We start from the raw sequence: 13,720 nt of genomic DNA on the forward strand, positions 1-13,720 counted from the left end.
AGAGCAAGATGTCCCTGAGGACCCTGCTCGTGGCCAAGAGCACGTGTGACCTGATCTGCTTCTAGACATAAGGGACAGCCGAGGTTGCCAACGCGGGCAGCAGCTGAGGGTATCAAGGGCTTCCTGAAAATTAAAGTATTTTACATCCTTCTGTCCCTACAACCAGCCAGGCAGTCACTTCAGCACAGGAGGCGATCGGGAGCGTCTGCAGAGCGACAAATGTTGTGAAACTGGCGGTGGAACCCCAGCTCGGCAAGTGTGTGACAAAATCGGGGGGTAGCTTCAGTCTGTGCCGGCTGAGAACACCCAATTACTGAACAGCAGCCAGATAGGAGAATTAACTCCTCGGTCTAGGACACGAAGTCACCCACCACCACAAAACCGTCACAAAAAAGCATGTTAGCATTGTCTAATGTTGCTTTTCTGCTGTCGGCATTCACAAAGTCATGGAATACGAGCTGGGATGTATTAATAGAATCGTAACTTAATGAATCCGGTCTTTTAACTCATGTTTGAGGGAGGGGTTTATTTAAATAGGAATAACATTTTCTCTCAATCTGCAGAAGGATCGGGAGTGAGCAGGTGAATTACAAAGGACAGGCTATGTCAATATTTACATAAAGTAACCATTTAGTAGCTTTCTTTGGAAACTTGTGAAGAAAGCCATACTGCTCGTAGCTGGGGTCAGCAATCATAAGCCAGTCACCAGCAGGTCTCTTTCTACCTGATTTGAACTGCACAAACAGTTCAGCTGTACTTCGCAACCTCCTTATTACATCCTCTTTTATTTTTGCTTTAGAAACATTGCTCAATGTCTGTGTTCTGCTTTTACATCTGAAAAGAATGGCGGGATTTACTCTGTTGCTGGTACAGGAGTTATGTGTAAGTTATCTGACAAATACGCGCTTGCTTCTGGATGAAACTGGAACATTTATGGTGTGCTAGTAGAGCTGTACAATGTTTTTTTATTTTGAAAAATATGTACAGACAAGACAGTTGCAGAAGGGAAGACTGAACGGCACTTTCCTCGCCCACCCTTCTTGTTTGAGTCCAGGGGCAGTTCACACCTACCTTGTTTACAACCCCACAAAACAAATAACATCACAAACATGAACACGTGTGTTTGGGAGCATTGTAGGGTAAGATAATGGCCTTCACGTTTATTACAGGTGTCAGCATCACCTTCCTGAATCCTGTCTTTTTTCGTATGTAGTAAATCTTTATGAATTTGTAACAGGGCACCTGCTTGCTTAGCAACTTGTGTCCAAACTGTTCCTGAACTGTTCCCTCCCCTGGTGAGCATCTGTGCAGTGGTTACAGAGCATGTTACAGGGTGGTGGATGAACCATCCCTGGAGACATCCCAGGCCGGGCTGGACGGGGCTCTGAGCAACCTGAGCTGGTGCAGATGTCCATGCTCGTGGCAGGGGGGGCACTGGGGGAGCTTTGAAAGTCCCTTCAACCCAAACTATTCCATGTCTGTCGCCTGTCGGCAGAGCGGGACGCCAGACACACACACGGTTTAAGTTTCACCCCGCCCCGGGCCCCAGCCCATCCCGCTGTGTCACGGAGGCCGCGCCCGGGACCTCCCCACGGGTCGCCCGGGACCTCCCCACGGGTCACCCGCGCCCCGCCGGCCCCGGCCGCGCCTCGGCCCCTCAGCTGTGGGCAGCGCAACCGGCCGGCGCCCCCGCCCTGCCCCGGCCGCGGCCTGCCCGAGCGCGGCAGCGGGCCCAGGCCCGCCCGGACCGCTCGGCCTCCCCTCAGGTGCCGCCCCCACGGGGCCCCGGCGGGCTGGGGGAGGCCCCGGGGGTGGCGCGGCGGGCCGGGCACTCCGGCTTTTTTTTCACTGGACGGCAGCCCCGGCGCTCCCCGGGCCTTTTCGCGGCGGGAGGCGGCGCGGCCCCCCTCCCTCCGCCATGGCGAGCCGCCCGCCGTTCCACGTGACGCCGCGCCGCCCCAACCGCGCGCAGGCGCCGGGCGATGACGCGCCGGAAGCGGCGGGCGCCGGGTCCGCCCCGCGGCTCGGGCGGCGGGAAGTGAGGTTCGCGGAGCCGCCCCCGCCGCGGGAAGGCGGCAGCTTGGGCCCCGCGCGGCGCGGAGCGGACGGGATGGTGGGGGGCAGCGACGGGCAGGCTCCGCCGGGCGGCACCGAGCTGAAGTGCAGGCGGAAGAGCCCCCGGTTGGCGGCGGCGCAGGCGGAGGAGGCCGAGGCGGAGGTGGAGGCCGGGCCCGGGCCCGGAGAGGCGCTGGAGGGTGAGCGGCGCGGGCGGGCGCGCACAGCGCCCCGCGGTGGATCCCGCGGTTGAGGGCGCGGTGGGGCGGCGCGAAGTGGGGCGGGCGGGCGGGCTCGGTCGGTCCTTCCCCGCGGCGCGGGAGGCGGGGGCGGCCCGGGGGGTGTCGAGAGGGGGCTGAGGGGCCGGTGCCCTCCCGGACAGCCACGCTGGAAACACTGGTGGTGCAGGGGGTGTGAAAAGGGTGTTTGCTGCTCCTGGATGGCTTTCGGTAGGTGGGCTTGAGAGGAGCTGCCCGGTCTTGCCACAACATCCACCGGTTTCTCATTTTAGGCGACGAGCATCAGTTCGGGAATCTAGACTCCTTGACTCGACCCCCTATCAAAGCTCATAGATCAGCAGGTAGGTTTCGTCTTGGAGACAGGTTACTGTGCACGCTGCTTGCAAAGGTGTTGAGATGTGCAAAACCTGAGGAAATGGAGTTTATTTGGGTTTAGCTCTTTTTGCAGGTTTTATCGTGGTTCTGGTGTACAGGTGAGGAAATCCTGCTGGGGTTTCTATTCCATACGTGAGAGATGGGGAGTGTGGCTCTGCCTTCCAAAAGCATTGGTGCATATAGAGCACACTGAATCCCTTAGTGACTGTTTTACTTCGTGCATCAATTGGAATAGTATTTTGTCAGGGCATTAAAATGGGGAGTAACAGGTTTTACTAACACTGCTTGGTTTTTAAAAGGCTGAATTTAAATCAAGTATTTTGAGCTGCAAAAATAGATTGCTGTAAGACTGTACAGAGAGCAGCATTGCTTATGATGGAGTGCATGGTTGGGGCTTGCTTGTCCTTTCTCTGAAGCACCAGAGATGTCACGAGGCTTTAGCCTGTCATTCCACCACAAAACTGCAAGCAAATTGTCTCTATTTCCTTCCCTTTTAGTCCGTTGGTCTATTTTGAGTTGGACTGTGTACATTATTGGTATGTAGCAATCTCGGATGAGCTGGACTAGCCTAACACTATTCTCCATTCTCATCTGTGCTCTTGCGAGAGGGCTGTCACCAAGTTCTTGTTACAGCTGCAGTACATGGCCCTAATTATGTGGCACTGCTCATAAAAAGGGCTGCCAATATTATGCTTCAGAAGCAGAATTTCCAAGAGGCGTAGGGAAAAAAAAATCAAATCTGGAAGGAGGAAGAGAGAGGTCATGAGTATTTCTTTGGGAAAGGACAAAGGTTTATCTGTGAGAAACTGTTACTCGCAAATGATGGCTAACAGGGTACTAACAAGCTTAGGATTTTAAATGTGGCTGGGCTGCTTTAGGAGGTACAGCTGAGTAGTTTTTTTCTTAATGGAGAAGTCTCTAAAAATGAGGTTGGGGGAAGAGATGTCCTCCTACCACCTCCCTGAGCTCTTAACAGTGGTATTTGATTATAGCCACAACAGACATAAAAATATGTTAAGAGACCCTAATGCTTTATACAGGAGTGAAGGAGTATTATCCCCCCTTGCAGTCCTCTCACCTCTAGCTATACTGGATTTTGTTTTCTGCAGAGTTTAGGGCAGGCCAGGGGTAATGCTGGGTCTGAGAGGCAGCGGGACAAGCAGAGCGGTTTTTTACAAGAATGTAATTATCCTGCTTCCCCGAGCAAAATGGAAGCAAAACCACAACTTGAGAAACTGGTTTCTGGCTTCTGCTTAGAGGTTTTAAATATAGATTATGAAACTTGCTTCTAGAGCTAAAAAGCTTTCAAAAGCCTACAAACCCTTCCTTGAATCAAACATCTTCTAGGTGAATGAACTAAAGCAATCTCTGTTGAAGTTCTGTTAAAATATGCAAGTACGGTGTACGACTGTACAAGGCAGGTGTGAGGTAGTTTTGGCATTCGAGTTTGCACTGTGTGTAGTTGCTGTGGAACATTGCAGCAAACGTGTCGCAGCCTTATCTCTGTCGTTAAAAAAGATTGAACCCAGAGGGATAGATAGGTACCAGACAAAAGAAAATGTTCTGCTATGTTAAAGCAGGGAGTGGCTTTATATTTTGGTTGATAACTCTGTAGCTTATGAACTCGCAGATTTCTAATCCCTTTGATTAAACTGCCATGTGACAATGGGGACAGGAAGATCGCGCTCTCTTACCAGGTGACTGTGCCATAGGTGGCAGATCTGAGGTGAATTGGGAAATCCTCACTAGCTGCTTGAGAGGCAGGAATGATCCTTTGGATAAGAGGCTTAAGGCCTTGAAAGGGAAGGACAGACATGTCTGGACTGGACTTATATATTAAAAGGAGAGTTCACCTTTTTCTGCCAGGGGTACCACGTGTGGTGTCTGCTTGCACTAATGCTCTTCTTGTTGGCAATACCTGCTGTTACAGTAGGTGCCAATTCACAAGCTGCCTTCATGTGAGGAATTCAGTTGTGTATTTTTACAGCTTTCCTTTTTACAACAACTTTTAAGAATGCTTTGAGAGACATAGAGTACTGATTGATGCAAAGAAGGAGGGAGGAATGCTTTGAGAGACATAGAGTACTGATTGATGCAAAGAAGGAGGGAGGAATTAAAAAGTATGGACTGCATGAGTCCATAGATTGATAGTCTATAGACTGCACGAGTCTCTAGATTCATAGATATTTCTGGTCTTGTGATTATGAGCCACCACTGCTAGTGAGGTTTTCCTTGCAAGATCTCGGTATGTAGTGAAATATTCTGGGCATATTGTTTGGCATTCCTGAAGATCTAGTACTGTGGTGAGCATCTTCAGTCTTAGCTTGGTGGGAAGTCAGTCATTAAACAGCTTTTTAAGATGGTTTTGAAAATACAGTATCCTACCCGTTATGTGCAAATACTTTACTGTTGTATCTGTGATTTAGTATTTTAGTTTTAAAAATACAGTTTTCTCTCTTGTTTGTGTTTTGGGTTGTGTTGGTTTGTTTCCTCCTTTGTATGCTTCACGTATACTGGTGTGCTAAAGCTACCAGAACATATTAGAAAAAGGCTGTTTTCTTTTCTTGAAGTAAAATTAAATAAACACTAGGTGGCAAGCTGTGTGTTGCCCTCACACGTATGGTAAAAGAACTATAGAAACACATTAAACCCTGGGAGAACCCAGTGCTGTTAAAAGAATAAAAGGACCCAGTGTGAATGTTACAGAGAAAAAGTTTTACTAATTGTGTTCTTCGCTTTGCTGTTTCCTCTGCTTGTGCCCTTCAGCTTGATTGCTGTGCCATGGTCTGTGTTCTACGGCTGTACTACTGCTTTAAGTCCATACCTGAACTTTTTTACTTCCCCTCTTTGAATCCAGGCAACTATGTGGTTGCACTTTATCCTTTCAAACCTCTTCTCCTGATGTTCTGCTTTTGACCGACTTTCCAGCCCTGACCTTTGCTCTGTGACTCCTGTCATCTCACAGGGCTTTATCCTTTCTAGTTAGTAACATTAACGGAGTTGGGTTTCAGCATCTGAATGGCTGTGTAATTAGGCAGACAATCTACAGGTGTTGGTTTAGATTCTTCTTGGCTACCTGAGGGCATTAAGTGAGGAGCATGGGTGCCCTTGGTTGCCTCTGTGGTTAATGAGACAAAGAGACCCAACTAATTGATGGCTTGGGCTACATAAAAAGGGGACTTATGTTCTATATTTGCTTCTTTCTCTTTTCCCTTCTCCATAACGCTATGGAAGACAGCAAAATTATTGTTTGTAAGTTTGGCCCAAAGCTGTGGGAAAAATTCTCTTGTGTATTTACTAGTTTACACTGAATCCCTTTAGCGTAAGGCATATCTTGGCTTTTAGCATTTGGTGTCTTGATATCTGCTTTTTTTTTTTTTCCAAGTCTTTTTAAGCCAAGGACTCATAAAAATTTAAAAAAAAAGGCATGTGATGGTGTAGACAGTTAGATTTGCAGTGAACTCAAATTTACCGTAAGCTTTTCAAATCTTAGTTGCTTTTGGTTACATTTTAAGGAAGTAACTCTTGCAAGATCACAACTTGAAAGTCACTGATGTAGGTCATGTATGTTCTGAAACTGTCTTGGGTCCTTCAGGTTTGTGATGTTATGAGAACAACTGATACTTCACTTTTACCAAACTTTTGGGGTTTTTTCCTTCTTTTGCCTCCTGACAGGCAGTTCTTCAACTTCCTTTCTTCAAGAAAACCCAATAAAGGAAAAAGCAAAGGCTTATGACAGTAATGAACCCGAGGAACCAGCAAGGCATCAACCAAATCTTTATACACCATTAAAAGGTAACAACGCTAATTTTATCAGTACCTTTTCCATGATGTAACAAATGATTGTTGAAATGCGCTAAAATGACATTTTTTCAGTTCTGTTATAAAAGGGGGAGTCGTTGAGTTGAAATCTGAATGGATGAATAAGTTTAATGAAAGAATTATTAATTTTTCAGTGTGTACTCCTGCACTTGAGTCAAATTAAACCTGATCGTAGTTATCTGCTTGGATGTAAAATCTTAAAGTTCAAGAAAGCACAGTTTTAAATTTTGATAAATACATAGCTGTTTTTTGAAAAGCAAAACAAAAAGATGAGTAATACACCTGCTTCAGAAACTGTTATAAGAGTGGATCTTTAATTGCTTCAGGCAAAACAAACCTGTTCTTTTTCTAAAAAGCTGGGTTGCTTTTGACTTTAGCAGGGGGAAGCTGACTATACCAAGTGACTTCAAAGTGAGGGAGCACTTTTTCTGTTCACTGCTCAGAGATTTTTCTCTATGTGCGTTACAGAAGCAATAGGGAAATTCGGTGAGGAGGAAAATATGGGATACTTTTTAGCCCAGCGGAAGGTAGCTATGTTACTACAGGTGGTTTGAATACATCCAAATAGATACACTAGATGAGGGAGGTTTTTAGGAGAGCTGGCAACTAGTCAGAGAGTGAGGCAGGGGCTTGCATTCATTTGATCAGTAACAATTCTAATCACAGTGTTCATGGGAGAGCACTGACAGCAGTTGTGAGCGCAGACCGAGAAAACATGGGCACGAAGGAGGTAGCTGGGATGTGCACAAGAAGACGCCTGGGTCAGCCGGCTGTTATTCTGCTCAGGCAGCCAAGAACGTGCCCATGTGTGCTGGAGTCCCCTCAGTCCAATAACTGTATTGTTATGGTGGTAGCTTTACACTGGTTGTTTTTGTTTTTCCTTCCTGCTGAATAGTTTTGGTTTCACAAATGAAGAGTCTGGTACCGTCCCTTAGCAATCCATTAATGCTGCTGATTCCCCATCCTTTCCATTTTATCATTGTGTTGTTATTTTTTAAAAGAAAAAACAGGAAGGATAATTTTGTGTCACATTGGGAAGAGCAGGGTGAAGGGCCAAATTAAGTCCTTTCTGTTAGATAAGAGTAGCTTTCTCCATCTACAGAGGAGTCTGAGAGGCTGTTGTATGGCCCAGGCTTGGTTTGACACTGCAGCACATACTCCTTCCCTAACAACCTTTGAAGATTTCATAGGAAGAGCTAAAAGCATGTATGGCTTGTCTGTCTTATTCTGACCTCTGATGTGATAACCAAGTTTATTCATTTGTGCTTTGGTTTCAGAAAGAAAGGCTGACTTCCTTGAGAAGAATCAAGAGCATCGCTCAACTACATTACAGAGTAAGTTGAACAATAGATACCTAGTCTTTCCCTGTAATTAAGTGAAAAGTACAGAATTCTTTTGTTTTATGAATTTTTTTTTTTCTGTTGTGGGACATTTTGTCTGGGAAAGTGGAAAGGGACCCAGGGGGGACATCCAAATGGCAGCTGGAGAAGGCAGCACATTCCAGAGCAAGAGCCCCTTCTATGAGGTTATTCAACTTGCTGACCACAGAAAACTACCCACTTCTTTTTTTATTATTTTTTTGTCTGGGTTAGGAAATGGAATTGACTCATGAGACAATCAGTAAGTGCAGAGCATGTACTAGTGGTGTTGTGTTGGTGAGCTGAGGAACGGAACAAAACCTTCACCTTTTGGTAGCAGTGAATGTTAGATTAGCGTGTACACATCACCTTCCTTTCTAGCCTTTCCCTGGGTAACAGTGGCCTGCGATGACTGAATTAGTTGTCTTATATTCCTGGAGAGGAGCAGAATTTTCTTTGCTGGAAAACTCCAGTCTGTTCATCTACTGACCAATTCCTTGTGTTTCAGATTTTTATCATTGGTTGCTTTTGTGGAGTTGTTTTGGGTTTTTTTCCTCTAGGAAGAGTACTTAAAAGGAGAGGGGGAAAAAAAGTTCTTAATTCTTAGTAGCCTTCTGTTCTTAATGCCTTGGCGCTTGTTTCTGTCCTGAACACGTACAAATTAGCAAAGTCTTGTAAGTCAGAATTCAGTCTGGAGAACATGTGAGGGGTGGTGTTTGAGGTTTGGTGGCACCATGGTGCCTTCCGGAAGAGAAGCTTGTCTTGTGGTAGCTGCACATCTACAAAATGTTTTTGAAAAATTAATCGATGCAGGGAGTTCTGGCTTGTCTTGTACTTCTTCTTTCCAGTGCCAGAGGGGTAATAGGTGCTGCAGGAGTGACCAGTTGTGTGTTGGGCAAAGAACTTTGGAAAATCACTTGAAACTCTGAAAGCTCGAAGGTGTCTGCAGAAGTTACGCCTTTCGAATTAGGAAAGACAAATAATTTGCTTGGCCTTCATGCAAATTGTCTTGTAAATAAGACAAGATTCTTAGGTAGGATAGGATCTGGTTTTAGACTGTTTATTGATTTTTTTTTAATTATGTTTTTACTATTATTTTTTTAGTTTTTCTTTTTTTCCCTTTAGGGTATGAATCGCAGCTGTCTCCTGAATATGAAACCTAGGCTCTGCAAACAGGGCTACATTGTAAAATATTACAGAATTTAGGTGATTTTGGTCTGTTCACTATTAGAAGACTTATATAAGCTTAGCCAGTTACAAACTCTGTGCCTGTGCCCTGTCGGGGCAGGGGGTTGAAATTACAGAATGGAGTAGTTCATTAAGCCAGTTAAGCTTTGGCTTAAACCAGAGCTGCTTTTAGCACCTTCTGCGGTTACATTCATACAGAAACAAGGTTATAGAATTTATTTTAGTGTTCTTGAAATAACTACTGCAGGGCGTGCTTGTTCAATTTATTCTCAATAGCGGCATTGACAGTATCCTGATTTGGTTATATATTATTAAAGTCCCTTCAGCTTTGAACCAGTTGCTGTAGTTCACAAGGAGCCAGAAATTCTTGTGTCTTTTTAATTAACTGACTAAATACAGAAAATAGGCTGACTAGTAATTGCACCGTATATATTCATACTGATCTCTTGGGAAAGTTGTTCATAATGCTCTTTTATGGATAATGTCTCTTGTAATTGCTGTCTGAGTCCATTTAAATAAATAGACCAAAAGTATATTTTGAAGAAGAAAGCTTGCATTTTGCTTTAAAAGCACAATTTATCTCAAGAAACTGACTGCTGATGAAGCAAGCCTCTGACCCAAGCTAGATGGAGAGGGGACATGAGACTATGGCTTTAACATATCGCTTTGCTTTTGATACTTATATCTTGCATAATGTTATTTTTCTAATATGCATGTTAATTTAGCCTCTGTTTTTCTGTCCCTTAAATTCATGAGCAAAATCAGGAAACTTAATTGGGACATGGGATCCTTCTGCACAAAATAACAGGTTGTTAAATCTCTGCCGTTTTGTCATCTTGTACTCGAAATGCCTCCATTTTTATTTGCGTAACTTTTCAAGAGTTAAAAATCTTTGCGGGTGATTTGCGATAGGTTGGGGACCTGTGCTTTTTATGCAAGATTGTCAAGATGGCTGAAGAACCGACATTTGGCAAAAAGTGTAGATGGAAAGTTGGTCTGACAGTTGAATGGGACTTTTCAGGCTAATGTGTCATTTTCCTTGTTCAAGACGGTCTTTGCCTGAGCACAGGAAGATGATTGATGCAGAAAAGACCAGAAGACCCCAGACTTGGTACAGCCCTACCCGGGATGAAGTCACTGCATCCCCTTTCCTCCTGCTTAGCAAGACTGCGTTCACTTCAAGAAGGTGTTATGCAAGGGTGCTTTGTTAACCTTCCTGTAAGCTTCGTAGAATTTCGTATGTCAAAGCAAAACTAAGAACAGCTTTTCAATGAAAATACTGCAGTTTGGTGATTTAAACTCCCTGGTAAATTCCCCGCTGGAAGATTGGTTATAATTGTTGTCTTAGTATTTTACTCATGTTCCTTTCTTAATCTCTTAACAGGCAGAAGGAAATTTCGAGACCAGCCCAGCATAGGGAAGAAGTCACAGCCTTTGGCCAAAAGTAAGACTTCTGCTTTCACTTCTATTTCATGCTTGTGGTACATTTAACCATTTTCATGCCTGTCCAAGTATTAGATTTCCTGGTAGCTGGTGTTAAACTGAGGGTCCTTGTCAGAACAGCTGACTTGCTTGCTAGTGCATGTGTTTTCAGCACGAAGGAAGGAAGAGTATTGTATAATAGGTAACATTTCCACCTGAATTTAAGGTCTTCCATCTCTTATGTTTACAAAGATTTGTTGCAAGATTAAAATTGAGGCAGGCCTAGTGGTGGTCTTATTTAACAGTTTTTGTGTTGCTGTCCTGATAAAAGGGTATAAAAAGGTAGCATGAGGTGTACAGTTCTTTCCTGTTTCCAGAGAGGTTTGTATATTTTTCTCACTAATTTTACTGGGAACAGAATTGAGCCTTATACTTGCAATTGGTCAAACAAGTGCTAATTTGACTGTTCAAATACAAAACCAAATCAAAGTATCTGATACTCTATATGCTTCCTGTGCAGTGTTTACTGTGTGTACTCTTTGGGAAGCTGACTGATCCAAAGACCACAAATGTTTTCTGATAATGTTTGAAATGCAAATAATGCTGTAGAAACTATTTTTATCCTTATGGGGATAAGGAGGAGAAATAACACCACAGAAACCATCCTGGTGATGCCAGGTTTTGTATAGGGCTTTTTCTGCAGAGCATAAACGTAGGAATAAGCTTAACCTTTTCCAGAACCATTTTAAGCTCTTAGTTTGGATTTGATTCAATAGAGTGGAGTATTGATAAACTTTCAGAAGAATGTCCAAATTTTTAGTCAATCTGGAAATGCCTAAAAAGTCACTTTTTAATGCTGTCACTTCACTAAATTGCTGAAGACGTTAAAAGTTTGTGTTTTGTGTATTGGTTCTGTGTGTGTGTGTAGTTTTTTTGTTGAACATCATCTTTACGCTCTCCAACTATGTACCAGTAGCTTGAGAGTGGGACAAGTTCATTGAATTGTACTGTTTCCTCTTATTTTCTTCTCACTTGTTTAGTTCTGATTCCTCTTAAAACATGGTTTTCTTCTTGTTTGCTCCTCCTTTCTACAGATGATGGTGAATCACAGAGTGGATTTCACAAGAGCTGGACTTTGTTACTAGTTCTGTTAATTATTGTCCTGTTGCTTTATGTCCTGTGGAGTGGAATGCCAAGTCTTCTGGATTCAACATTGTCAAGTAGAGATACTCAAATTGTACAGGCGTTTCGGGTCCAGATGGAGAAACTAAAAAATACTTACCAAAGTCAGGACCCTAACCTGTGGAACAGAACCCGTGTGCTCCTTGAGAAACACCTTAATGCTTCCCGTGTGCATTTGGAGCCAGCCATCTTACTGTTCACCGCTGGTCAAGAAGCTGAGAAAGCGCTGAGGTGCCTAAGTTATGAGATTGCCGACGCTTTTGCCTTTTCCCAGAATGCTACTACAATCAAAATCAATGGGGCAGACAAAGCCATATTGGATAGTGACTTTGTCAAGCTGGAGGTAGATAATGAGCTCAGTTCTGGGTTCAGAGAAGGCAAAAAGGTAGCGGTGGTGCATCGGTTTGAGTTACTGCCTGCAGGCTCCACTTTAATCTTTTACAAGTACTGTGACCATGAAAACGCAGCATTTAAGGATGTGGCTCTGCTGTTGACAGTTCTCCTGGATGAGCAGTCGCTGAGAAGGGGCCTCACCTTGCAAGAAGTTGAGGAGAAAGTCCGGGATTTCCTCTGGGAGAAGTTTACCGGTTCAGATGTTCCTAGTTCTTATAGTAGTATGGACACAGATAAGCTGAGTGGACTGTGGAGCCGTATTTCTCATCTTGTGTTGCCTGTTTGGCCTGAAAAAGGCCTCCCTGTGGAGGGGTGCAGATAAAAATCATTGGAGAGGACTGGGGAAAGGAAGAAGGCAGCAAATGTATGTTGTGATGGCTGAACAGGGAAGATCTTCTGTGGCAGCTGAGCTCAGGCAGCAAACAGCCCTTTCTGTGCAAAAAAATTCTACCAGCTGGCAGGGTTGTTTCTGCTAAAGTAACCGTGACTTCTCTAAATCAGCTGCAGAATGTAAGCAAGGAACTTGCTGGTGGTTGGTAAGTTGTGTTCAGTGACTTATTCGCACTTGGCGTCCTGGAGCTGGAAGTAAGTGCCCACTAGTGCAGAACCACTCATCTGCTCCTAGAGCTGCCTTGGTGCATTATTGGCTTTGCTATGAGGATCCTTTTCTGGTGGTGCATAAAGCTGGTAATGCATTTGACAAGGTAATAGGGTGCAAAACCATCACCTATATCTGCCACAATTACTTACTTTTCTTCTAACATAAGAAAGAACATAAACTGAAAATGATGGTAAGGTGATGGGTGAGTCTTAAGCACAAACTTTTCCTTGAACTGTCTGATCACAACATAGGTGTCAGCTCTCTCTGACTTGTAGAAAAGGCAAAATTGCTCAAAATATTTGTAACTTGCAGAGAACCTTTCAGCAATAATTTCTTCTTGCCTGCCCCAAACAGTTCTGCAGAGTGGCAAAAGCTGAGGTATGAAGGATTGCTTGACGTTGGTAGTACTGACGTCAGGTAAGTAATCCCTCAGCGCCTCTTTGCCTCGCTGCTTCCAGGAACTCTCTGCTCTTTGTCAAAGTTCTGCAAGTCTTAAAATTTTGGGGGAAATGATAAAATGTCAGCCATATGTGCGTACTAAAGACCTGTTAATCTCCTTTCCAAACAAAAGTTTAGGAAGATGTAGGTTCTTATTAAAATAAGATAACTATTTTTGCATCAAGAGAATTAATTTATTTGTGGAACTTGCTATCCTAGAAAAATAACATTTCTTTGTGTATCTGCATATAACCTGCTGCTTGCTGTATAAGCTTCTAGTGAAGAACAGATTTACAATGCATGCTTTTAAAATACATTTTTTTAGCATGCCCCATGCTGAGAATCCCTTGCACCAGACTAAAAACGTGTACCTGTTTCTATTTTGTGTAAAAAATAAAGAAAATTGAAGCACTTCCATATCATTGCTGTTAGTGTATGCTCATGAACTACTGGTCCGTGTGCATTTGGTTTTATTGAGTACAGAGGAACGTGTGAAGACTGCTCTCAAATTAATAGGATGTTTTCTTGTAACAGCTGAGAGGTTAGTGGCTCTTGGACCCATCCTTTATTCACAAGCCTCGTGAGCTGTCCTGTTGCAAAAAGTCCTTCTTAACCAGGAAAACCTCTTCAGGTGCTGGATCTTTTGG

General features: G+C 44.1%; 1 protein-coding gene across 1 annotated transcript; it reads left to right on the forward strand.

Annotated features, from left to right (window-relative positions):
* Positions 1-1,715: 1,715 nt before the first annotated feature.
* On the forward strand, positions 1,716-13,490 carry LOC135996877 (torsin-1A-interacting protein 1-like). The gene is made up of 6 exons (XM_065649160.1): positions 1,716-2,255; positions 2,567-2,635; positions 6,345-6,464; positions 7,769-7,825; positions 10,422-10,481; positions 11,554-13,490. Exons 1-6 carry the CDS (start codon positions 1,919-1,921, stop codon positions 12,354-12,356), a joined length of 1,446 nt encoding a protein of 481 aa, XP_065505232.1. The 5' UTR covers positions 1,716-1,918; the 3' UTR covers positions 12,357-13,490.
* Positions 13,491-13,720: the final 230 nt, after the last annotated feature.

Source organism: Caloenas nicobarica, chromosome 20 (assembly GCF_036013445.1).
Source record: "Caloenas nicobarica isolate bCalNic1 chromosome 20, bCalNic1.hap1, whole genome shotgun sequence".
Lineage (NCBI taxonomy): Eukaryota > Metazoa > Chordata > Aves > Columbiformes > Columbidae > Caloenas > Caloenas nicobarica.